This window comes from Microcaecilia unicolor, chromosome 11, assembly GCF_901765095.1.
Source record: "Microcaecilia unicolor chromosome 11, aMicUni1.1, whole genome shotgun sequence".
Lineage (NCBI taxonomy): Eukaryota > Metazoa > Chordata > Amphibia > Gymnophiona > Siphonopidae > Microcaecilia > Microcaecilia unicolor.
Window position 1 is genome coordinate 151,339,415 of NC_044041.1, and position 27,704 is coordinate 151,367,118.

The 27,704-nt window shown below is 45.0% G+C and overlaps 1 protein-coding gene across 3 annotated transcripts in view; it reads left to right on the forward strand.

The window, feature by feature from the left end:
• Nucleotides 1-27,704, forward strand: part of EXOC3L2 (exocyst complex component 3 like 2) — a 419,752-nt gene that overhangs the window by 341,145 nt on the left and 50,903 nt on the right. For all 3 annotated transcript variants that reach the window (XM_030219236.1, XM_030219234.1, XM_030219233.1), the window contains exon 12: nt 22,280-22,401. In XM_030219236.1, the coding sequence (XP_030075096.1) occupies nt 22,280-22,401 (122 nt within the window). The remainder of the gene's footprint in view (nt 1-22,279; nt 22,402-27,704) is intronic.

The window sequence follows — 27,704 nt, forward strand, 5'->3', positions numbered from 1 at the left end:
TCAACCTTGAATTCACCAACAAGCCACCTCCTCCTCCTCCTCCTCACCCTTTAACCCACTCCCTCAACCAACCTACCCAGGCCTCCTTCTCCTCTTTTCCTGATATCACCGAAGAGGAAACCGCCCACCTTCTTTTCTCCTCGAAATGCACCACTTGTTCCTCTGATCCCATCCCCACCAACTTACTAAACACCACCTCTCCTACTGTCACCCCCCCCCCCATCTGTCATATCCTCATCCTCTCTTTCTCCACTGCAACTGCCCGACTCCTTCAAGCATGCTGTTGTCACACCACTCCTCAAAAAGCCATCACTAGACCCTACCTGTTCTTCCAACTACCGCCCATCTCCCTCCTACCCTTCCTCTCCAAGATACTTGAACGCGCCGTTCACAGCTGCTGCTTTGATTTTCTCTCCTCTCATGCCATCCTCGATCCGCATCAATCCGGTTTTCGCCCTCTACACTCGACAGAAACGGCACTCAATAAAGTCTGTAATAACCTGTTCCTTGCTAAATCCAAAGGTCACTACTCCATCCTCATCCTCCTTGACCTGTCCGCCGCTTTTGACACTGTCAATCATAATTTACTTCTTGCCACACTGTCCTCTTTTGGGATCCAGGGCTCTGTTCTCTCCTGGTTCTCCTCTTATCTCTCCCACCGTACCTTCAGAGTACATTCGCATGGATCTTCCTCCACCCCCATCCCGCTCTCTGTTGGAGTTCCTCAGGGATCGGTCCTTGGACCCCTTCTTTTTTCAATCTACACCTCTTCCCTGGGCTCGTTGATCTCATCTCATGGTTTCCAATATCATCTTTATGCTGATGACACCCAGCTCTATCTCTCCACACCAGACATCACTGCGGAAACCCAGGCCAAAGTATCGGCCTGCTTGTCCGACATTGCTGCCTGGATGTCCAACCGCCACCTGAAACTGAACATGGCCAAAACCGAGCTTATTGTCTTTCCACCCAAACCCACTTCTCCTCTCCCTCCACTCTCTATTTCAGTCGATAACACCCTCATCCTCCCCGTCTCATCTGCCCGCAACCTCGGAATCATCTTCGACTCCTCCCTCTCCTTCTCTGCGCATATCCAACAGACAGCCAAGACCTGTCACTTCTTTCTCTATAACATCAGCAAAATTTGCCCATTCCTCTCTGAGCACACCACCCGAACTCTCATCCACTCTCTCATTACCTCTCGCCTTGACTAATGCAACCTACTCACTGGCCTCCCACTTAACCATCTATCCCCCCTTCAATCCGTTCAGAACTCTGCTGCGCGTCTTATCTTCCACCTGGACCGATATAGTCATATCACCCCTCTCCTCAAGTCACTTCACTGGCTTCTGATCAGGTACCGCATACAGTTCAAGCTTCTCTTACTAACCTACAAATGCACTCAATCTGCAGCCCCTCATTACCTCTCTACCCTCATCTCCCCTTACGCCCCTACCCAAAACCTCCGCTCACAGGACAAATCCCTCCTCTCAGTACCCTTTTCCACCACCACCAACTCCAGGCTCCGCCCTTTCTGCCTCGCCTCACCCTATGCTTGGAATAAACTTCCTGAGCCCATACGCCAAGCCCCCTCCCTGCCCATCTTCAAATCCTTACTCAAAGCCCACTTCTTTAATATCGCTTTCACACCTAACCATTATACCCCTATTCAAGAAATCTAGACTGCCCCAAATTGACTGCACATTTTTGTCCTTTAGATTGTAAGCTCCTTTGAGCAGGGACTGTCCTTCTTTGTGAAATTGTACAGCGCTGCGTAACCCTAGTAGCGCTTTAGAAATGTTAAGTAGTAGTAGTAGTGATCCAGGTACAGGCAGAGTCAGTAGGCAGGCAGCAGGTCAAGAGAGTGATCCAGGTACAGGCAGAGTCAGTAGGCAGGCACCAGACACGAGAGTAATCCAGGTACAGGCAAAGTCAGGAGGCAGGCAGCAGACACAAGAGTAATCCAGGTACAGGCAAGGTCGGGACGCAGGCAGCAGACACGAGAGTAATCCAGGTACAGGCAGAGTCAGTAACGAAGAACAAAGTAGAGGAGAAGCACACTACTGAGCAAGTAACACCTACCAAAGTAGAAGCTGAAGCAAGGAGTCTAGGGAGAGCTTAGCTGATAAGGTGCTGGCGTCTGACATCAGCAGGAAGGGGCACAATCATAGGACAAGAGCAGGGGAAGGAGGAACCAGAAGACCAATAGGAGAGAAGCAAGGGAAGCCAGGCAGAGGAAGAGCAGACCCAGGTGGGTGGAAGCGAAGCAATCAAGGAGCCCGCAGCCAGAGAAGAACCACACACACATGGCTCAGGGCTGTGCCAGTCAAGTGTGCATGTCGATGGGACCCTGTGCAGCCCGAGGGTGCCGCTTGAGTTAAGGTAGGGGACATGACAGTATCCCCTCCTTAATGTCCCCCCTCTGCCTAGTTCCGGGTTTGGATGGGTAGAGGGTATGGAACTCCCGGATCAATTCAGGTGCATGGACGTTGGCAGCGGGCTCCCAGGAATTATTCTCGGGACCAAAGTGCTTCCAGGATAGCAAATTGAACAGCCGTCCCCTTTGACGTTTGGAGTCCATAACCTCATCTACCTCGAATTCAGGATCCGGCTCTGTATCAGGAACGATGATCTTCTTTGCCTCTGGGTGCCATTTCTAGGTCAAGAATGGCTTTACACGTGGAAAGCGTTGTGGACCTTGAGATTACCTGGTAACTGGAGACGATAAGTGACGGCTCCCACCCAAGATTGTACTGAAAAGGGTCCAATGTATCGGGGAGCAATCTTGAAGGAGGGTAATCGGAGTCTCAAGTATTTGGTACTAAGCCAAACTTTTGGTCCAGTTTGAAAGGTCAGAGCAGACCGCCTCTTATAATCTGCAAAAAGCTTGTATCTAGCAGCAGCTCACTGAAGATGTTGTTGGACCCTGCTCCAAATGTCCCGGATATCAGTGAGGGTCTGTTGGAGCTGAGGCGAGGCTTGGGTCTGAGAGATTGGAAGTGGTAGTCGTGGGTGGCGCCCGTGTACTGTAAAAAATGGTGAGAAGTTCTGAGAGAAGAGGACATTTCTCTGGTAAGTTTGAACGCTACTTTGCTTGTGCTTTGGGAACTTAAAGATTGGGGTTTAAAGGAGGAATTGTAGGTTAGTGTTAGGCAAAATTATAAAGCAAATTTTAACAGCTAATCTCCATAGTCTTTTCCACTTAGTTTTAAAAGCTTTGGACCACAGCATTAACAGATAGAATCTAACAGCCACTGCAGGATGAAGTAGGAAGTACTCCTGTAGCCAGGACCTGCCCACCAGGGGATGTACTATCCTCTCGCACCGAGGATATGTCTCCAAGAGCTGCCCGGAAGGGGAAAGGTTAGGACAGCTGTTGTAGTTGGTGATTCGATCATTAGGCATATAGATAGCTGGGTGGCTGGTGGACGTGAGGATCGCCTGGTGACTTGCCTGCCTGGTGCGAAGGTGGCGGACCTCACGCGTCACCTAGATAGGATTCTAGATAGTGCTGGGGAGGAGTCCGCTGTCTTGGTACATGTGGGTACCAATGACATAGGAAAATGTGGGAGAGAGGTTCTGGAAGCCAAATTTAGGCTCTTAGGTAGAAAGATCAAATCCAGATCCTCTAGGGTAGCATTTTCTGAAATGCTACCTGTTCCACGTGCAGGGCCCAAGAGACAGGCAGAGCTCCGGAGTCTCAATACGTGGATGAGACAATGGTGCAGGGAGGAGGGTTTTAGATTTGTTAGGAACTGGGCAACATTCTGGGGAAGGGGGAGCCTATTCCGAAAGGATGGGCTCCACCTTAACCAGGGTGGGACCAGGCTGCTGGCGTCGGCATTTAAAAAGGAGATAGAGCAGCTTTTAAACTAGAAATGGGGGGAAGGCCGACAGTCACTCAAAAGCGCATGGTTCGGGAAAAGGTTTCTTGCAAAGCTACCTCACAAACAGGGAAGATAGGGTTTCTGGATAGTGAGGTTGCACAACAGACCGTGGTAGGCCAGGTGCCCTTAAATACAACTAAAGATCAGACAAAAGATGGCAAGTCAATAGTGTCAGGTACTAAGCATCATGCAAATAGGAACAACAAACATACTCTGAAATGTCTATATGCAAATGCTAGGAGTCTAAGAAATAAGATGGGAGAGTTGGAATATATTGCACTAAATGAAAAATTGGATATAATAGGCATAACTGAGACCTGGTGGAAGGAGGATAACCAGTGGGACACTGTCATACGGGGTACAAAGTATATCGTAGTGATAGGGTGGACCGGACTGGTGGAGGGGTAGCATTGTATGTTAATGAGAGCCTTGACTCAGATTACAAATTCAGCAGGACACAAATCACACCTTTGAATCATTGTGGGTTGAAATTCCATGTATAAAAGGGAAAAAAACGGTGATAGGAGTGTACTACCGTCCGCCTCGCCAGGATGAGCAGGTAGACGCAGAAATGATAAAGGAAATCAGAGACGCGAACAAAATGGGCAATGTGATAATAATGGGTGGCTTCAATTATCCAAATATAGACTGGGTAAATGTAACATTGGGACACGCTACAGAGGTACAGTTCCTTGATGAAATCAAGGACAGCTTTATGGAGCAGCTGGTGCAGGAGCCGACGAGAGAAGGAAAAATTCTAGACTTGGTCCTTAGTGGAGCGCATGATCTGGTGAGGAACGTTATGGTACTGGGGCCACTTGATAACAGTGATCATAATATGATCAGTTTTGATATCGACCTTGAAGTAACTGTACACAGAAAGTCAAATACGTTAGCGTTTAACTTTAAAAAAGGAGACTATGATAAAATGAGAAGAACGGTAAAAAAAAAAACTTAGGGGGGCAACTGAGAGAGTAAAAACTGTACAACAGGCATGGATGCTGTTCAAAAATACCATCCTGGAGGCCCAGGCCATACATATTCCGCGAATTAGAAAAGAAAGACAGAAGTCCAAAAGACAGCCGGCCTGGTTGAAAAGTGAGGTGAAGGAAGCTATTAGGACTAAAAGAAATGCCTTCAGAAAATGGAACAAGGAACCGTCTCAAAAAAATAACAAGAAGCAGCATAAGGAGTGTCAAAGCAAATGCAAGGCGCAGATAAAGAAGGCCAAGAGGGATTACGAAAAAAAGATAGTATTAGAGGCAAAAAAACATAGTAAAAATTTTTTCGGTATATTAAAAGCAGGAAGCCGGCAAAAGAATCGGTTGGGCCGCTGGATGACCAAGGGGTAAAAGGAGCGATCAAGGAAGACAAAGACGTAGCGGAGAGACTGAATGAACTCTTTGCTTCGGTCTTCACCGAGGAAGATTTGGGTGGGATACCGGTGTCGGAAATGGTATTTCAAGCGGACGAGTCAGAGAAACTTACAGACTTCACGGTAAACCTGGAGGACGTAATGGGGCAGTTCAGCAAACTGAAGAGTAGCAAATCTCCTGGACCGGATGGTATTCATGCTAGAGTACTGATAGAACTGAAAAATGAGCTTGCGGAGCTACTGCTAGTGATATGCAACTTATCCTTAAAATCGAGCGTGGTACCGGAAGATTGGAGGGTGGCCAATGTAACGCCGATTTTTAATCGGGAAATTATAGACCGGTGAGTCTGACGTCGGTGCCGGGGAAAATGGTAGAGGCTATTATTAAAAACAAAATTACAGAGCACATCCGAGGACATGCATTACTGAGACCGAGTCAGCACGGCTTTTGTGTGGGGAAATCTTGCCTGACCAATTTACTTCAATTCTTTGAAGGAGTAAACAAACATGTGGACAAAGGGAAACCGGTTGATATTGTGTATCTGGATTTTCAAAAGGCGTTTGACAAGGTACCTCATGAAAGGCTACAGAGGAAATTGGAGGGTCATGGGATAGGAGGAAATGTCCTATTGTGGATTAAAAACTGGTTGAAGGATAGGAAACAGAGAGTGGGGTTAAATGGGCAGTATTCATAATGAAGAAGGGTAGTTAGTGGGGTTCCTCAGGGGTCTGTGCTAGGACCGCTGCTTTTTAATATATTTATAAATGATTTAGAGATGGGAGTAACTAGCGAGGTAATTAAATTTGCTGATGACACAAAGTTATTCAAAGTTGTTAAATCGCGACAGGATTGTGAAAAATTACAAGAGGACCTTACGATACTGGGAGACTGGGCGGCTAAATGGCAAATGACATTTAATGTGAGCAAGTGCAAGGTGATGCATGTGGGAAAAAAGAACCCGAATTATAGCTACGTCATGCAAGGTTCCACGTTAGGAGTTACGGACCAAGAAAGGGATCTGGGTGTCGTCGTCGATAATACGCTGAAACCTTCTGCTCAGTGTGCTGCTGCAACTAGGAAAGCGAATAGAATGTTGGGTATTATTAGGAAAGGTATGGAAAACAGGTGTGAGGATGTTATAATGCCGTTGTATCGCTCCATGGTGCGACCGCACCTTGAGTATTGTGTTCAATTCTGGTCGCCGCATCTCAAGAAAGATATAGTAGAATTGGAAAAGGTGCAGCGAAGGGCGACTAAAATGATAGCGGGGATGGGACGACTTTCTTATGAAGAAAGATTAAGGAGGCTAGGGCTATTCAGCTTGGAAAAGGGGGAGACATGATAGAGGTATATAAAATAATGAGTGGAGTGGAACAGGTGGATGTGAAGCGTCTGTTCACGCTTTCCAAAAATACTAGGACTAGGGGGCATGAGATGAAACTACAGTGTAGTAAATTTAAAACAAATCGGAGAAAATATTTCTTCACCCAACGTATAATTAAACTCTGGAATTCGTTGCTGGAGAAAGTGGTGAAGGCGGTTAGCTTAGCAGAAATTAAAAAGGGGTTGGACGGTTTCCTAAAGGACAAGTCCATAAACCGCTACTAAATGGACTGGGGAAAAATCCACAATTCCAGGAATAACATGTATAGAATGTTTGTACGTTTGGGAAGCTTGCCAGGTGCCCTTGGCCTGGATAGGCCGCTGTCATGGACAGGGTTCTGGGCTCGATGGACCCTTGGTCTTTTCCCAGTGTGGCATTACTTATGTACTTACGAGAGGCAGTGTGGAGACCATTTTTATAGGCGAATTCAGCCCAGGAGAGTAATGTGGACCAATCATCCTGTCGGTTATTAGTATACATTCGCAGGAAGGTCTTGAGAGTTTGATTGACCCATTCCACCATTCCATTGGTCTATGGCTGGTATGCGGATGAAAAATGGGTGGTGATGCCAAAAGCAGAACACAGTGCTCTCCAGAACCTAGAAGTGAATTGAGATCCCCGCTCACTTATGATCCGGAGAGGTAGACCTTGTAAACGAAAAATATGCTGGATGAAATTCTTGGCAAGAGTAGCGGCTGAGGGGAGAGATTTCATGGGAATGAAATGGGCCATATGGGAGAATCGATCCACCACTACCCAAATGGCCGTGTGACCTTGGGACGGTTGTAAATCAGTACCACAGTCCATGGATACTTCCTGCCAAGGGAGCTGACAGTAGCTGTAAGAATCCCCACGGCTTGCCAGGAGAGGATTTGTTTCGGGCACAGACTGGACAGGTGGAAACAAAATGTAAGATATCCTGAGCCGTGCGTGGCCACCAATAGTACTGAGAGATTAAATGAAAAGACTTGTGGAATCGGGAGTGACCAGCAAACGTGGAGGAGTGTCCCCATTTGAGAACCTTCTTCCTGGACTGGGGTGGAACAGAGGTCTTCGTGCTGATGGAAGAAACTACAGTTGTGGAGGCAACACAGGCAGGATTAAGCATGTGGTAGGATTCCTCAGGTTCTTCGGGAGGGTTGAAGGCCCTGGAAAGCACATCAGCCTGAATATTCTTTTCAGCAGGTCGAAATACCAGGAGGAAGTTAAAACGGGTAAATAAAAGAGACCAGCGTGCCTGTCGCGGGTTTATCCTGAAGGTATAGGAGATTCTTGTGGTCGGTGATTACTCGCCATTCCTGGAGAGCCAATTTAAGGGCCAGCAATTTCTAGTCCCCAATGGTGTAGTTACGCTGTGCCAGAGACAATTTTATGGGAAAAAAGAAACAGGGATGACGCTTGCCAGAGTCTGAGGTTTGAGACATAAGAACATAAGCACCGCCATACTGGGAAAAGACCAAGGGTCCATCAAGCCCAGCATCCTGTCTCCGACAGTGGCCAATCCAGGCTTCAAGAACACGGCAAAACCCATTTAAAAAGAAAAAATAATTTTTAATAATGTTCAATGGACTTTTCCCTCAGGAATCTGTCCCAAACCCCCTTTAAACTCCGTAAGGCCAGCTGCTGTCACTACATTTTCCGGCAATGAGTTCCAGAGTCCAACTACATGCTGAGTAAAGAAAAACTTTCTCCCGTTTGTTTTAAATCTGCCATATTCTAGTCTCATCTTGTGTCCCCTGGTTCTATTGTTGTTTGAAAGTGTAAACAAACGCTTCACATCTGTCCGCTCTACTCCGCTCATTATCTTGTAGACTTCTATCATATCACCCCTCAGCCGCCTTTTCTCCAAGCTGAAGAGCCCTAACCTTCTCAGTCTTTCCTCATAGGGAAGTCGTTCCATCCCTTTTATCATTTTCGTCGCCCTTCTCTGCACCTTCTCCAATTCCTTTATATCTTTTTTTTAGATGCGGCGACCAGAATTGGACACAATATTCGAGGTGCTGTCACTCCATAGAGCGATACAACGGCATTATAACATCCTTGTTTTTGTTTTCTATCCCTTTCCTAGTAATACCCAACATTCTGTGCGCTTTCTTAGCCGCCACAGCACACTGAGCAGAAGTTTTTAACGTCTTATCCACGATGACTCCCAGATCCCTTTCTAGGTCTGTAACTCCTTAACGCGGAACCTTGCATGACATAGCTGTAATTCGGGTTCCTCTTACCCACATGCATCACTTTGCACTTGTCCACATTGAACTTCATCTGCCACTTGGACATCCAATCCCCCAGTCTCGTGAGGTCCTCCTGTAATCTTTCACACTCCTCCTGCGACTTGACGACTCTGAATAATTTAGTGTCATCTGCGAATTTAATTACCTCACTAGTTACTCCCATCTCTAGGTCATTTATAATTATGTTAAAAAGCAGTGGTCCCAGCACAAACCCCTGCGGGAGCCCACTAACTACCCTTCTCCATTGAGAATACTGACCATTTAATCCTACTCTCTGCGTCCTATCTTTCAACCAGTTCCTAATGCACAGTAATACCCTACCTCCGATCCCATGACTCTCCAGTTTCCTCTGGAGCCTTTCATGAGGCACTTTGTCAAACGCCTTTTGAAAATCCAGATACACAATATCCACTGGCACCCTCCCCATTGTCCACATGTTTGTTCACTCCCTCAAAAAAATGCAGTAGATTGGTGAGGCAAGACTTCCCTTCACTAAATCCGTGTTGACTTGGTCTCATCAACCTGTGCTTTTGTATGTGCTCTGTAATTTTATTCTTAATAATAGCCTTTACCATTTTGCCCGGTACCGACGTCAGACTCACCGGTCTATAATTTCCCGGATCTCCTCTGGAACCTTTTTAAAAGATCGGCGTAACATTGGCTACCCTCTAGTCTTCCGGTACCACACCTGATTTTAGGGATAGATTGCATATTACTAACAGTAGCTCTACAAGTTCATTTTTCAGTTCTATTAATACTCTGGGATGAATACCATCCGGTCCTGGTGATTTACTACTCTTCAGTTTGTAGAACTGACCCATTACATCCTCCAAGTTTACAGAGAATTTGTTTAGTTTCTCTGACTCCCTGCAATATCTGAATGTTGTGGGCTGGGGGAGGGGAAAGCAAAGGGAAGGAAGGGGCTTCAAGGGCTCTGGGTCCTGGCTTAATACTGGCCGAGATCCACATACGTTCTAGAAGTGGGACAATTAGCCCCAGAAATTCACTGAATAGCCAGGGATAATTTAGCTGGCCATGGTCAGTGTTTAAAAAAATGACTGTATGGAAGGATAAGGTAGTTGAAGTGGGGGAGAATACAATATTTTTAAGGGAGTTCTCTGAATTATCCTTAATGAGGTAGTGGCTATATTGGGGGATATTAAAGCAACCACTTTGTATTGGATCCAATTTTATCTGGAATGATAAAAAATATTGCTAGGGATTGGTTCACTCCATTTTTAGTTCCATTAATAAATGATTTGATGGGGCAATTGAGGAGGGGATTGGGGCCTTGTTTCCCACTCAGATGGGCGGAAGGATCTTTCTGGTACTTGGGAATATGTTTTGCCGGGGGAGGTAGGAGATTTGTATACAGTCAATGTCAAATCCCTATTGTAGACTACTAGACAGATCTTGGAGGGGTGAAGGGGGCTCCCCATGTCTTTATCAGGATGGGCTAGTCTTTTTCTCATGATAGTGTTTCCAAAAGTGGCTTTATCTTTTGCAAAGTTTTTCCCTGAAGTTAAAGGTCAAAGATATAGTCCAACTAAATAGAATGATTCAGAAATGTTGTTGGGCTGGCAAGTCGAAGATGCAACTGTCCTTTTTGTTTGGCAACTGAAAATTTGGAGGACTGGGGTTGCCTGATATTAAACTTTACAATTATGCCTGCCTTCATCATATTGGTGATTGTCTATGGAACCATCAGGATTTCAAGCAAGCCTTTTGGGCTCCTTATCATTTTAACTCTTTGCTTAAGGTTCCTCTGAGATTACTGCCACACCCTCTGAGGCACAGTGTGTTGCTTCAGCCTCTTTGGGATGCATGGAGTTATTTAGTGCATCTATTGGGAGGGAATTGAAGGGTGTCAGATCACATGCCGATTAGGGATAATGTAGAGTTTTTGCCGGGTATAGAGAATAAGGCCTTCACTCACTGACTTCAGTCACTCTGATTTCCTATTCTGACTTTCAATCCACTCGATGGGGAGATAAATATGCATATTGTCAGATTACATACTATTTGCTGTCACTGGATAGCAATCATTTCAAGTTTAATTTAGGGGACAAAGTCCGTCCCTTGTTTGCTAATATAACTCGACCTAGAGTATCTATATCGGGGATTCATATGGCATTATTACTAATGGGTAAGGGGGGGGACTTCTTGGGACTTCTTTAGCTCCTTGGAATGTGGAAGCAAGTATCAGGGTATATCTCAAGTGGCTTACAGGAGTGTTCTTTTCATACTTTGCATCAAGCTTAGTTTATGCCATTGCAACTGTATAAGGAAGGGTGCCTTAGTACATAAGTCCCTGATGGCGAACCTATGACACGCGTGTCAGCACTGACACGCGTAGCCATTTTTGATGACACGCGGCGCCGCCGCAGTGTGGTCCGCCCTCCCTCCTCGCTCCCGGAAACTAACCTTAAAGCCTCCTTTCACGTCGCAGCAAGCAGCAGCAGGGCAGGCCACTCCTTCCTTCCGTGTCCCGCCCTCGCCTGACGTAACGTCCGCGAGGGCAGAGCACAGAAGGAAGGAGGAGAGGTCTGCCCTGCTGCTGCTTGCTGCGACGTGAAAGGAGGCTTTAAGGTTAGTTCTGGGCCCGGTAGCAGGTGGAGGGGGGGGCCCAGCGACCTCGGGTGGGCAGCGATCTCGGGTAGGGGGGGCCCGGGGGCGGTCCTAGTAGATTTTTCTCGAAGTGACACACCACCCGAGTTATGCTCGGTTTTTTTGCGAATTTTGACACACCAAGCTCAAAAGGTTGCCCATCACTGACATAAGTAATGCCACACTGGGAAAAGACCAAAGGTCCATCGAGCCCAGCATCCTGTCCATGACAGTGGCAAATCCAGATTAAGGGCACCTGGCAAGCTTTCCAAACGTAGAAACATTCTATACATGTTATTCCTGGAATTGTGGATTTTTCCGAAGTCCATTTAGTAGTGGTTTATGGACTTGTCCTTTAGGAAACCGTCTAACCCCTTTTTAAATTCTGCCAAGCTAACCGCCTTCACCACGTTCTCTGGCAACGAATTCCAGAGTTTAATTATGCGTTGGGTGAAGAAAAAGTTTCTCTGATTTGTTTTAAATTTACTACACTGTAGTTTCATTGCATGCCCCCTACTCCTAGTATTTTTGGAAAGCGTGAACAGACGCTTCACATCCACCTATTCCACTCCACTCATTATTTTATATACCTCTATCATGTCTCCCCTCAGCCGTCTCTTCTTCAAGCTGAAAAGCCTAGCCTCCTTAGTCTTTCTTCATAGGGAAGTCGTCCCATCCCCGCTATCATTTTAGTCGCCCTTCGCTGCACCTTTTCCAATTCCGCTATATCTTTCATGAGATGCGGCGACCAGAATTGAACACAATACTCAAGGTGTGGTCGCACCATGGAGCGATATAACGGCATTATAACATCCTCACACCTGTTTTCCATACCTTTCCTAATAATACCCAACATTCTATTCGCTTTCCTAGCCGCAGCAGCACTTTGTACAGAAGGTTTCAGTGTATTATCGACGACGATGACGACACCCAGATCCCTTTCTTGGTCCGTAACTCCTAACGTGGAACCTTGCATGACGTAGCTATAATTCGGGTTCTTTTTTCCCACATGCATCACCTTGCACTTGCTCACATTAAACGTCATCTGCCATTTAGCCGCCCAGTCTCGTAAGGTCCTTCTGTAATTTTTCACAATCCTGTCGCGAGTTAACGACTTTGAATAACTTTATGTCATCAGTAAATTTAATTACCTTGCTAGTTACTCCCATCTCTAAATCATTTATAAATATATTAAAAAGCAGCGGTCCTAGCACAGACCCCTGAGGAACCCCACTAACTACCCTTCTCCATTGTGAATACTGCCCATTTAACCCCACTCTCTGTTTCCTATCCTTCAACCAGTTTTTAATCCACAACAGGACATTTCCTCCTAACCCATGACCCTCCAATTTCCTCTGTAGCCTTTCATGAGGCACCTTGTCAAACCAGATACACAATATCAACCGGCTCCCCTTTGTCCACATGTTTATTTACTCCTTCAAAGAATTGAAGTAAATTGGTCAGGCAAGATTTCCCCACACAAAAGCCGTGCTGACTTGGTCTCAGTAATCCATGTCCTTGGATGTGCTCTGTAATTTTGTTTTTAATAATAGCCTCTACCATTTTCCCCGGCACCGACGTCAGACTCACCGGCCTATAGTTTCCCGGATCTCCCCTGGAACCTTTTTTTTAAAATCGGCATTACATTGGCCACCCTCCAATCTTCCGGTACAATGTGTACTACAATGTGTAATACAAGCCTTCCCACTGATGTGTGTCAGACTTGTAGTATACATTATTTTCATATTTTTTGGAGCTGCCCTTCATTCAGTCTTGGGGGGGTGGTAATTTGTGCTTATCTGTCCTAGTTGATTGGACAGGTAGTCCATTGTCCCCCGTACCCCCCCCCCCCCCAGGTCTTTTTTTTTCATGGTAGAAAAGCAGCTGCTTTTTTTAAAGTAAATTTTAATTAGATTTTTAAGGGTAACAAACATTCAAATACAATACAAAATAACAATGTTTTATAACTTCCTTTCCATAAGACAAACTATATGATAATAGTTCTTATAAATGTATAGATAATGCAGAACAATAAGACATGTAACTGGATAAAAATTGAATAATGTTATAGTAATTCAAAAGTTTGAATTGAATGAATACACAATCTCAACAAATATACAGATGAAATTCATATGCACTTTAATGGAAGTAATATGAATAATAGGTTAAAAAAAAAAAAAGATTTAAATATTATGCTCAAGTGGCTAGTTAGTTGGATTTGATACCAAAAATTGTTGTAAAGCTAACCAAAATTTATGGTCTTTTTTTTTTTTTTAGATCTCCATGGTTCTCATCGTATTGTGGGGAAAGGGTCTAGACTACTGGTAGGAAAGTTAGGTCTATTGGGGCGGAAGATCATTTTACAGGTTTGGACATCTGCAAATACTCCATCTTTTTGGAAGTGGAGAGCATAAGTCCATCAATTGATAAATTGGGAAGGTAGGGATGCCCGCCTCACCTACAAGAAGAGGAAATGTTTCTTACTGATTTGGGGTGGTGGGGGGAGATTATCTGCAGTCCCTGTTGCAGAGAATCTGATTGGGAGTTATGGAGGATTGGAAATGTGTCAAGTATTCCATTAGTTGCTGTGCTACCAGGCCCTCTATCGTTTTGGTCATTAATGGTATTGAAGCCATTGGTCTGTAGGACCAGATTCTGTCAGCCGTGATGTGGATGTTGTTGGTTTCACATTGTATGAAATCTACAATGGATGCTTGTGGTTTCACAAGGTTTGATCTTGTATTTGCTATTTTGTTTTTAAAATATTGTGTGAGCTCATATGCAGCTGGTGGTGTTTCAGTTGATGCTAGTACATCTTGGGTTTTCAGTAGATTGTTCATGAGTTCAAATATTTTTTTCGTGTTAATCTGTTCATATATGTGCTGTAGTGTTCTGCTTTCGCTTTCTTTATGTTGTGCATATATGTTCTTATAGCTTTTCTCCATATGGCTTTATTTATGTCTGTTTTGTTTTTGGCCCATGTTCTCTCTAGTTTCCTGAACAATTTTTTCATTTATAGTAACTCATCATTAAACCAGGGATGTGGTTGTTTTATATTTCTTGTTTTTGTTTTCAGTGGTGCTAGTTTGTTCAGTGTGTTTTCACTTGCTTCATCCCAGATTTTCATGAAGCAGGTATCCTTGGATGATATATTACTATGTTCATTCATTGTTATTGTCCAGAAGGCGTGGTTGTACACCTTCCCTCTGGTTGTAAATGTGTGTGGTATTCTTGTCTCTCTGTTCTTGCCGGGTTTTTTTCCACTGTAATATAAAAGTGAGCTTGCTGTGGTTTGAACATAATACCTCTTCCCTCTTGTGGTTTTCTAGTATATGATTGTTGTTTGCTGAGAACCTGTGGGCTAGTATGTCTAATTGGTGGTCTTTTATGTGTGTTGAGGTGCTGTCATGTCCCCCACCTCAACGCAAGCAGCGTCCTCGGGCTGCGCAGGGTCCCGTCGACACGTACACTTGACTGGCACAGCCCTGAGCCATGTGTGTGTGGTTCTTCTCTGGCTGCAGGCTCCTTGATTGCTTTGCTTCCATGCACCTGGCTCTGCTCTCTCTCTCTGCCTGGCTTCCAGGCTCCTTGATTGCTTTGCTTCCACCCACCTGGGTCTGCTCTTCCTCTGCCTGGCTTCCCTTGCTTCTCTCCTATTGGTCTTCCGGTTCCTCCTTCCCCTGCTCGTCCTATGATTGTGCCCCTTCTTCCTGCTGATGTCAGACGCCAGCACGTTATCAGCTAAGCTCTCCCTAGACTCCTTGCTTTGGCTTCTACTTTGGTAGGTGTTACTTGCTCAATAGTGTGCTTCTCCTCTACTTTGTTCTTCGTTACTGACTCTGCCTGTACCTGGATTACTCTTGTGTCTGCTGCCTGCCTACTGACTCTGCCTGTACCTGGATTACTCTTGTGTCTGCTGCCTGCCTCCTGACTTTGCCTGTACCTGGATTACTCTCGTGTCTGGTGCCTGCCTCCTGACCTTGCCTGTACCTGGATTACTCTCATGTCTGCTGCCTGCCTACTGACCTTGCCTGTACCTGGATTACTCTTGTGTCTGCTGCCTGCCTACTGACTCTTCCTGTACCTGGTTCACTCTCTTGACCTGCTGCCTGCCTACTGACTGTGCCTGTACCTGGATTACTCTCGTGTCTGCTGCCTGCCTACTGACTCTGCCTGTACCTGGATCACTCTCTTGACCTGCTGCCTGTCTACTGACTGTGCTTGTACCTGGATCACTCTCTTGAACTGCTGCCTGCCTACTGATTCTGCCTGTACCTGGATCACTCTCTTGCCTGCTGCCTGTCACCCCGCTTCCTGCTCCATCTCGTAAGCCCTGCAGGCCGCCCACACCTAGGGGCTCAACCTCTGGGGAACGGCGGTCAGTGCAGGTGAAACCTGGGGTTGTCCGGCCGCCAAGCAGAACCTGGTCTGAGTACCGGGCTTGGCAGCACTTTACTTGGTACAAGGACTCACAGGTCTGACAGTGAGCCGAAGCCATGAGTTTGCCGGACAAACCCGACTTGGCAAATTTGGCCCAGGTTCTTCAGCAACAACAGGCCCACCTGAATCGTCTGTCCAGAGTCCTACAGGACGTTTGTTCCCAGTTGTCTACACTTCAATCCCAACAGCAAGTTCCTGCTGCACTGCCTGGACCAGTTTTACCCACTCCTGGGTTAAAGCTCCCTGAGCTTCCCCGGTTTGATGGTGCCCCTTCCGATTCTCGAGGGTTCCTCAACCAGTGTCTTATGTTTTTTTAAATGCAACCCGGAGTCTTTTCCTCCGATAAACTCAAGATCACTTATATAATCTCCCTGCTCTCCGGACCAGTCCTGTCTTGGGCCTCTCCTCTCTGGGAGCAGCGGGATCCTCTACTCACTGATCTTTGGGAATTTCTTCGCCACTTTAGTATAGTTTTTGATGTGCCTGGACGTCCCTCCTCAGCAGCCGGAGAACTTCTACGGATTCAACAAGGCAATTGCTCTGTAGGGGCATATGCCAAACGCTTTCGAACCCTAGCCTCTGAGGTGAGATGGAACCAGGAGGCCCTCACAGCCATCTTCTGGCAGGGGGTTAACGGGCCAAAATAAGACGAGTTGGCAGGCCGGGAACGTCCGACCACATTGGATGCCCTGATTACTCTCTGCGTCCGTATCGACGTTCGGTTTCCAGAGAGGACACAGGAACGTTCTGCTCAGCATCAGTCACAGAGACCATCTCCTCGGGTGTCACGTCCTTCTCCTAAAGGAGATACTGGCACCACTTCTGGAATCTCCAAAGAGCCAATGGTTATTGGGCAGCATTGCCTCTCTGAGAAGGAAAGGGCTCACCGTCAGAACATTGTGGGCAGGCTGGCCATTTCTCTTCGACCAAGTTTATACCTACATCATAAGTACATAAGTATTGCCACACTGGGACAGACCAAAGGTCCATCAAGCCCAGTATCCTGTTTCTAACAGTGGCCAATCCAGGTCACAAATACCTGGCAAGATCCCTGAAAATCTCAATACATTTATGATGCTTATCCCAGAAATAAGCAGTGGATTTTCCAAAGTCAATTTAATAATGGTCTATGGACTTTTCCTTTACGAAGCCGTCCAGACCCTTTTTAAACCCTGCTAAGCTAACTGCCTTTACCACATACTCTGGCAACGAATTCCAGAGTTTAATTACACATTGAGTGAAGAAACATTTTCTCTGATTCATATTAAATTTACTATTTTGTAATTTAATCGCATGCCCCCCCTAGTCCTAGTATTTTTGTAAAGAGGAAACAAATGATTCACGTCCACCCGTTCCACTCCACTCATTATTTTATAGACCTCTATCATATCTCCCCTCAGCTGTCTCTTCTCCAAGCTGAAGAACCCTAGACGCTTCAGCCTTTCCTCATAGGGAAGTCGTCCTATCCCCTTTATCGTTTTCGTCGCCCTTCTCTGTACCTTTTCTAATTCCACTATATCTTTTTTGAGATGCGGCGACCAGAATTCAGCACAGTATTTGAGGTGTGGTTGCACCATGGACCGATATAAAGGCATTATAACATCCTCACTTTTGTTTTCCATTCCTTTCCTAATAATACCTAACATTCTATTTGCTTTCTTAGCTGCCGCAGCACACTAAGCAGAGCATTTCAGCGTATCATCAACAATGATGCTGAGATCCCTTTCTTGGTCGGTGGCTTCTAACGTGGAACTTTGCATTACGTAGCTATAGTTCATGTTCCTCTTTCCCACATGCATCACTTTGCACTTGCTCACATTAAACGTCATCTGCCATTTAGATGCCCAGTCTCCTACTCTCGTAAGGTCCTCTTGTAATTTTTCACAATCCTCTCATGATTTAACAACTTTGAATAACTTTGTGTCAAGTTATAAATATGTTAAAAAGCAGCGGTCCCAGCATAGACCCCTGGGGAACACCACTATCTACCCTTCTCCATTGAGAATACTGACCATCTAACCAGTGGCGTAGCCAGACTGCCAATTTTGGGTGGGCCTGAACCCAAAGTGGGTGGGCACAAAATTTTCTCTCTACCCCCCCCCCCCCCCCCCCAAGCAAAATTTAGTCACACTCAGATGCATTTGTCACACAGGGTAAAGTGCTGCTTTTCAGTGCATCCGATTTCAGACAATTTATTTAATAGCCTAATCCTTTTCAGTGAGCTTTCAGAGGCCAAAACCTCCTGCCTCAGGACAGTATAATGCTGTTACGGTATCCTCTCCTGACCTAAGGAATGAAGTATTGGTCTCTGAAACTTTATTAACACCATATTACTTTATCCTAAATTAAAAATAAAATTATTTTCTTTACCTTTGTTGTATGGCCATTTACTTTTTCTCATTGTGTTGTTCCCAGTCTCTAGATTCTGCTTTCCTTCGTTTTCGCTTAACTCTTCTGCCAGGGTTTCCTGGCCATTTGTCATTTTTCTCTCCTTTTTCTTTGCTTTCTTCAATATTTTTCTGCCTCTCTCTGTGTCCAGATTTAATTCATTCTTACTATCCGTTCTTTAATTTCCTTCATCTACTTATGGCTTTTCATCTTTTTCTCACCCTTGATCTCCCCATGCCCCTTCCTCTTATTCTCCAATCTTTCACTACTCCCCTTTTACATGCAGCAGCTCTCCTCTTTCTCTCCCCATCCTTCCAGCGTCTCCCCTCTCTCTCCCCATCCTTCCAATAGTCTCCCTTCTTTCTTTCTGCATCCTTCCATCCAGTGTCACCTCTTTCTCCCTACCCTTCCATCCAGCGTCTTCCCTCTTTCTCTCCCCATCCTTCCACCCATCTACCCTCTCTCCTGATCTTTCTATCTAATGTCTCTCTCCCTCCTTCTAACCAGTGTCTATCTCTCTACCCTTTTCTGTTCAGTGTCCCGTCTCTCTCTACATCCTTCCAGTCTCTCCCCTTTCTCTCTGCATCCTTTCATCCATCTCCCCTCTTTCTCTCCCCATTCTTCCGTTTTCCCTCTTTGCCATCCTTCCGTCTGTTTTCCCTCTTTCTCTCCCCATCCTTCCGTCTGTTTTCACTCTTTCTCTCCCCATCTTTCCGTTTTCTCTCTTTCTCTGCCATCCTTCCATCGGTTTTCCCTCTTTCTCTCCCCATCCTTCCATTTTCTCTCTTTCTCTGCCATCCTTCCGTCTGTTTTCCCTCTTTCTCTCCCCATCCTTCCGTCTGTTTTCCCTCTTTCTCTCCCCATCCTTCCGTCTGTGTTCCCTCTTTCTCTCCCCATCCTTCCGTCTGTTTTCCCTCTTTCTCTCCCCATCCTTCCGTCTGTTTTCCCTCTTTCTCTGCCATCCTTCCATCTGTTTTCCCTCTTTCTCTCCCCATCCTTCCATCTGTTTTCCCTCTTTCATTGCCATCCTTCCGTCTGTTTTCCCTCTTTCTCTGCCATCCTTCCGTCTGTTTTCCCTCTTTCTCTCCCCATCCTTCCGTCTGTTTTCCCTCTTTCTCTGCCATCCTTCCGTCTGTTTTCCCTCTTTCTCTCCCCATCCTTCCGTCTGTTTTCCCTCTTTCTCTCCCCATCCTTCCGTTTTCCCTCTTTCTCTGCCATCCTTCCGTCTGTTTTCCCTCTTTCACTCCCCATCCTTCCGTTTTCCCTCTTTCTCTGCCATCCTTCCTTCCGTTTTCCCTCTTTCTCTCCCCTTCCATCTGTTTTCCCTCTTTCTCTCCCCATCCTTCCGTTTTCCCTCTTTCTCTGCCATCCTTCCGTCTGTTTTCCCTCTTTCTCTCCTTATCCTTCCATTTTCCCTCTTTCTCTCCTCATCCTTCCGTTTTCCCTCTTTCTCCCCATCCTGCCATCCGTTTTCCCTCTCCAGATTCAGGCCCGCCAGCCCCAGCTCCCATTGCCGGCCCCTGCTGCTTTTCCTGTTGAGCAGCAGCAGGGCTGGCGCTACAAAAAGAAGAAGCGCTCAGCTGACTGAGCGCCAACGCTACGCTAACGCCGAGAAAAAATGTTTAAAAAAAAAAGTGCGGCACCGCAGGCAGCCTCGAAGCATTGGCTGCTGGCTCTGCAGGCTCCTCCCGTCTCTTACATCACTGCAGCGAAACAGGGGCAGTGACTTAAGAGACGGGAGGAGCCTGCGGTGCCGCGCTTTTTTTTTTTTAAACATTTTTTCTCTGCGTTAGCGTAGCGTTGGCACTCAGCTCAGTTAGCTGAGCGCTTCTTCTTTTTGTAGCGCCGGCCCTGCTGCGGCCGGCAATGGGAGCTGGGGCTGGCGCGGGCCTGGAAGAAAAGTGGGTGGGCGGGGCCCACCCGTAGCTACGCCCCTGCATCTAACCCTATTGTGTTTTCTATCTTTTAACCAGTTTTTAATCCACAATAGGACACTACCTCCTATCCCATGACTCCAATTTCCTCTGGAGTCTTTCATGAGGTACTTTGTCAAATGCCTTTTGAAAATCCAGATACACAATATCAGCCGGCTTGCCTTTATCCACATATTTGTTCACCCCTTCAAAGAAATGTAGTAGATTGGTGAGGCAAGATTTCCCTTCATTAAATCCATGTTGACTTTGTCTCATTAATACATGCTTTTGAATATACTCTGTAATTTTGTTCTTTATAGTAGTCTCTACCATTTTGCCTGGCACCGACGTCAGATTCATCAGTCTATAACTTCCCGGATCTCCTACTACTACTACTTAACATTTCTAGAGCGCTACTAGGGTTATGCAGCGCTGTACAATTTAACAAAGAGAGACAGTCCCTGCTCAAAGAGCTTACAATCTAATAGACAAGTGAACGGTCGGTCCGATAGGGGCAGTCAAATTGGGGCAGGATGTGTGATTCCCTCCAGGAGGCGTGTGTGTTCCCCTCCACTTATACAATAAGGAGGATGAGTTTATTCCCTCCAGGAGGATGTGCATTCCCTCCTTTATGAGTTCATGCCCTTGTGATGGGCTATCGTTCGCTGTGAGGAAAGCTCTTGTGATTCCCATTGCAGTTTGCCATACTGCTTTGGAAGCTTCAAATACTGAAGAGGCAGTGGAGCTAGCTGGCCAAGAGGGCACTGTGAAAGTTTGAGTGCTCTCTATCTCCCCTGCTGGTTGATGGACATGCTTGCACCGCCTTAGCTCGGGTAGGAACACATAGCCCGAGACTGTGTCGAACCTGGCCCCCAAAAACTCTAGAGATTGTGAAGGGGACAGGTGTTACATTGGCCACCCTCCAATCTTCCGGTACCACGCTCGATTTTAAGGATAAATTACATTTTACAATAGCTCCGCAAGTTCAATTTTCAGTTCTATCAGAACTCTGGGATGAATACCATCCAGTCCAAGAGATTTATTACTCTTCAATTTGTAGAACTGCCTCTTCTCTCAGAACTTCTCAGAAAGAAAGTTTAGTGGATCCTTTCCTCTATACTGTATATAGTTTTGAATCTAAGGGGCCTTTTTTAAACAGGCTCTTTGAAGCTGGCTCAGCAACCTATGCAAGGCAAAATTTCCCTTCACTAAATCCATGTCATTTGTAAATTTTCTCAAGATTCCAATAAACTCTGAGATCTGTTGCCTTCTTCCTTCAACAGATCCCCAGTGCTTTGCCTTCAAATTTTCAGTTCTATTTTAAAAAAATGTAAGTGTTTTATTAAATCTCCTCTTTGATTCCAATGAATGACCTTTTGGATTTTGAGATCTTGAGAGTATTCTGTTGGGTAATATATACGTTTAAAATGAATTAGTGGAACATTTGTTTTTTATTTTTGTTTTTATTTCTTTTCATTATTTTAATTGTTTTTTTCTTTCTTCTTGGTTGTTTCCCTTTCCCTTTTACCTTATTTCAGGTACATGCTATGCTGATGTTATCATATCACCAATAACTCCTAAAACTCCCAAAATAGGCATTATTTCTGAAACATGTTAGGCATTTCTTATATGGTGTAAGGACAACAATGGACTAACAGTGGTTTTGCTGTGTGGCAGCACATGTGGAAACCTACTATATTGCATGTTTTCATTGTATTTATGTATGTAATAACACTTTTTTGGGATTGATTTTATTGGATTGCTATATTTGATTAAATATTTATGTTATATTTTTCCTAGTTCTTCTTGGTATTTTTGTTTGTGTCTTGCAATTGGGTACCCCTTCTTTGTGTTTGGCATGTCACAGTTGAGGCGAGAGAATGAATCAGGCGATTTCCTATTGAGAGCTGGATAGGAAGATGTTAGGGGTTTTTCTCCATATTTGCTTCTGCTTAGATCTTATCAAGAAGTCAATATGCGCTGCCCACTCCTGTCTAATGAATCCCTGGATTGTAGGACTGATCTAAGTGTGTCCTCTCTCTCCCTGCAGAGATCGGATGCCTCATGGCTAAATAGTGTTGTCCCATGTATTGCTGAAATAATTCTGCAGGAGGACATCCCATCTGTGCAGATGGAAGTCGGGGTGCTAGTGACAGAATTTCCTGATATACGGTAAGCAAAAAAAGCAAAGAGCAGTAGAACATCTCTCTGCATTCCATGGCAGATTTTCACATGAAATCCGACCTAAACTTGTAAATAGGTGTACATGCAATTGGCTGAGTCTACTGCTGGCTTGAGAAACTAAACCTGCACATGATGATATAGATTAGTTTTTTGGCCCATTGGTAAACCTTGACTTTATCATCTATTCACACTAACTGCTTAGCTCTTCAATCCCTTCCTCTCCATCCAAGCTCATCTGTGTCTCCTCCACCTCCTCTGGGAATCCGTTCCACATATCCACCACCATTTGCATGAGATTAATCCTACACCCTTTTGTGACCTCTTATTGTAAAAAACCCTTTTGTTTATTCCCCAAAGGTATTTAAATATCTTTCATAATCTCTCCTATCTAGGCCTTTCCTGCAAGGTCTACATATTTTAGATTTGTTAGCCTTTCCTCACAGGCTTTCTGGTGAAGACTGATGACTTTTTTTTAGCAGCTACCATCTGGACTAGCTTCATCCTTTTGAAGGTGCAGTGTCCAGAATTACATGCATTACTCCAATGCACTATCACTTCCTTTTTTCCTGCTGGTTATTCCTCTTCCTATGCACCCAAGTATCCTTCTGATTATCCTGACAACTTATCTACCTGTTTGGCCATCTTTAAGTTCATCAGACATGATCACCCCCAGGTCCCGCTCTTCCCTTATGCACAGAAAAACCTTACGCTCTATATTGTATCATTCACTTAGGTTTTTGCATGCAAATGTACAATCTTGCATATTTCTTTTTAGCACTAAATTTTTGTGACCATATTCTGGACCATTCCATTGCTAGATATATTTCTCAGGTTATCCATGTATTCCAAGGTGTCTTATTGTTTTGCAGATTTTGCTATCAGTTTTATTTGTAAGTCACATTTGCAGAACTGTGTCAAACGCTTTGCTGAAATCCCATGCATCTACATCTAGTGTTTGTCCCAGTCCTATTCTCTGGTCACCTAATCAAATAAATTGATAGGGTTTGGTGGACCTCCAATAAGATACAAACATACTGAGCAGCTGTCTCTCAAACAATTGCGATTGGTCTGGAGTCCACAGTTTAGTGGGACCACAAAATGTGTGTATTAGGACTGAGCAATAAGAAGCATTAAGTGGCAGTAAAGACTGAGATATATGTGTTTTACTGCTGCTAAGTGTGAAATTGCAATTAAATGGAAACAGATGTCTGGCCGCACTTTGCAAGACTGGACGTTTGGACTAAAAGTAGGAGAACTGGAAAAACATGCCTAATGGGAGATATGATCACACCAGTGAAAAATGGACTCATTTGTGAAGCATTTTGGAGCAGGGGAAGAGTTTGGATGGGAGGAGGTAACGTGAGTGGGTACGCTGAAGAACTAAAAATGCACACCTAATACAGAGCTTTTTCAAACTGTGGAGATGGGTATGATTGGAAACTTTAGTTATGGCTTTGTTACTGATACAGTTTTGTACATGTGAGCTATTGGTTGATGCTGATGGTTTATGACAGTATGAATATTGTTTTATGGTTGTGTTATAAAGCAATTGCTTAATATAAACTTATTGAAACAAAAAGAGAAAATGATCAAGTTGATTGACAGTACCTACTTCTTGTAAAAACCATGCTACTTTGGACCTGAAATCCAGTAGATTCCAAAAACTGCACTGCACTCTGTTTTAGCGATGACTGGACACGACAGGATCCCAAAGCTCTGTACTTACTAGACTATGTCTTCTTAAGGTTCAGGACGGCTTGGGGCCTTCTCTGGCCAAGGAGTCACACTGTCCTAACACTGTACCTCACATCTGATATCTTTATATTTTGCACAGTACAGTGTATCTCTTTCTGTTTCTCTGGTGGTGATCTACATGCAAGATCTGATTTCTTGGTTTTTCAGTTTAATTTCTGTCTACATATTTGTATTTCTAGTTTGTGGTCCCATATTCTGTATTTGGTATCTGTTCTTTTTGTGTGATCAAGGCTAGGTATTCTGTTAGCATGAATTTTCTATGTAGTGATATATAGTAATTTGGCTTGTTCAGTTTTCCCAATAGACATATTGATATTCAAGGGCCCACTGTAATATTTAGAGCACTGCCTTTTCATAGGTAGAGTCCTTGTTTTGGAAGTTAGTGCAGCATGGTAGATTTGCTTAGTGTCCTGAGTGACATTTTTGTAGAGTTGTATAAACTTCACAATATGCCAGTATTAGGAAGGTTTATGTTGTGTTAGTGATACTATACCAGAATCAGAAATGTTTTTATATGGTGAGTTTTACAGGGAAAAAATAGTGCTGCCCATGTGGGCAGGGAAAAAAGTGGTGCTGCCTATGTGGGATGCTGGCTAAGGAAGAGAAAAAGTACATATTGGTCTTGAAGGACATGCTACTTGTGTGTGTCGGATTGTACGGGGTGGGCAGAGAGAAGGACAGGCTAGCTGTATGTGTGTGCGTGGTGGGGGTGTCAGGGATGAGATGGGCATGGTGTGTGTATGGGGGGGGGCAGAAAGAGATGGCTGTCAGGGTTGGGTAGTAACGAAGTACAGTTACTTCATTAACAATACTTAAGTACAATTATTAGTACCTTCACATGTAACAAGTTACTTTTTTGCATACTTTTTACTTGTAACTTGTTACATTGAAACAGTACTATTGTATTTAGTAAAGAAGTATTAATTTGGAATAAGAAAATATTTACCTCTGCTTTTCCCCCTTCTAGCTTGTATCTGATTGGGCCTGAACTTCAGATCCCAAAAACACCTGAGCTGGGACTGGAATTTCAGACCCAATCAGATGCAAGCTGGCGTCTGACATTGTGACAGTTGAGGGTGTGGCCAAGAAGAAAAGTGGCGGTTTCCCTGACCAGCAGAAATCCCAGAGGGTGGAGCTTGAGTTGCCATTCTCTGCAGTCCATACAAACAGGGCAATAGGATCACATAACACTTTTGAAAGATGGCAGGTAATGGCACCCCACAGCTGAGATTTTCCATCCCCGATTTGCAGTGCACCTTCCTGCCTATTGCTTGCCCTCCTTGGCTTGTAAGGAGGTATACATGACCAGTTGCCATTCATGTTGCTGTGTCATGGTTAGGTTGGCAGGAAGGGGAGTGAGTGACATGTGAAAGGACACGGGGAGCTGGTGACCCTTAACCGGGCCTTCGTCTGCAGTTAACCACTGGAAGCCATGGCGCCTTCCTCTGTAGAGATGGGCAGCAGTTGGTGATGAGTGGTGGCCTGCAAGTGCTGAGTGGAAGGAAGCAGCACAGCTTTAGACATTAGCACAGATAGCCCACTGCTGTTGACTACTATGGATGAAGAGCTGTTCTTATCTTCCACTCAGAAGAAATCCACCTGGGATTTGCTTTCAAAGCTTGATATTCAGATGATGCAGACTTTACCTACCATTAGCGGTACCACCCCAAAGTTCTTTTTAAAGACTGATCTTTAGAGTCATAAAGTTAAAAGACAAGACATTGAAGATTTTGTTCATTTATTTATTCAAAAGGGAAAGGGAAACGGGACTTGATATACCGCCTTTCTGAGGTTTTTGCAACTACATTCAAAGCAGTTTACATATATTCAGGTACTTATTTTGTACCAGGGGCAATGGAGGGTTAAGTGACTTGCCCAGAGTCACAAGGAGCTGCACTGGGAATTGAACTCAGTTCCCCAAGATCAAAGTCCACTGCACTAACCACTAGGCTAGTCCTCCACTCCAAAAGACTCTTGAAGTAGGCCGTAGACCGAAACACAGGTCGTGTATTGAATCCATGATCAAGAAGATTTATTGAAGTATTGAATTTGTTTTCTCTGGAGTCCGTGGTCCATTTCACACTTCGTTCACTTTTGCTACACACTGTGGGATCTTTGAGTTCTCCACTCAGATGGATTTCTTCTGGATCTTACCTTCCTGCTTTTTGGTCCAGCTGGGCTTCATACAGCTGGAGCAAAGAGGAAAGAGTATGGTAATTTTGTTTTATGGTTCAGCCCCAACAACAAGGCCCAGCATGGTACAGCCCCACCATACCGCGCTGGTTAGAAGTTCCTGGATACGGGGGAGCATTGATTCAGCCAATAAAATAAACATTTTAAAAAGGGGTCATGCTGTGTGAGGAAGCAAGTGGAAAATAATAACGTGTCCAACTTGATAAAAGTACTTTTTACTTTGTAATAAAGAAACTAGTTTTAAGAGGCTATCCTTTACCGTCCTAATGGAATTCATGTTTTCCTCTGTTTTCTATCTCTTATTTTAATTTTTGTTGTTTTTGCATATCGTGTAAACCACCCTGACCTGTTTGTTCAGATAGGGTGATATAACAGATTTTAATAAACATAAATATTTGAGGGAGGTTTTTTGGATAAGACTTTCTACTTTTACTTCAGTACTTTTGAAGCCAGTACTTTTACTTTTTACTTAAGTGCTTTTAAACATTAACAACCTCATCCCTGATGGCAGTGTGCATGGTAGAGGGGGCAAGAGAGAAGCATGGGCTGGCTGTTTTGTGTGTTGGGGAGGGGTCAGAAAGAGGTGGCAGTGGCACTTTGGTGAGAGAGGGCATAGAGATGGACAGGCTGGAAGTGTTCATTGGGAGGGGAAAGAGTTGGCTATATGTGTGTTGGGGGGAGAAGTGTTTGGGGCAGAAAGAGGTGGTGATGTGTATTTGGGAAACAGGCAGGAGGGGAAAGGCTAGCTGTGTGCATTGGGGAGGGGCACAGAGAGGGACAGGCTGAATGGGGGGAGAGAAGGACATTTTGCCTATGTGGAAGGGGGATAAGAGAGGGACAGGATGGCTGCATGTGGAGATGGGGGCAGAAAATGTGATAGTATGAATTGGGTGAGGGAAGCTGAGAGAAGGAGAGGCTGGCTGGGCATTGGGGGAACAGATGTAGGGATAGGTTTTGCTGTATGTGTGTAGGGGGGACAGAGATGGACATACTGGCTGTAGGTATGAATATGTGGGGCAGAAAGAGGTGGCAGTGTTATTGGGAGGGAGCAAGAGAAAGGGACAGTCTGGCCTTGTAAATTTCTTTTTTGGGGGGGGGCAAGAAAGAGGGATAGGGTGTGCGTGTGAGGAGGGAGCAGACAGAGGTAGCAGTGTGCATTGGGCAAGAAAAGGCAGGTAGATGGACAGGCTGACTTTTATGGGGAGGAGGGAACAGAAAGGGGAACAGGCTTTCCTTGTTCGCCCTCCATACTGGTCCTGACGCCTACTTGGGTTATGCACACCTACCAGCAGATGGAGACTGAGAACACCTAAGTTTTGAGTTGTATAAAATCACTGTGCAAT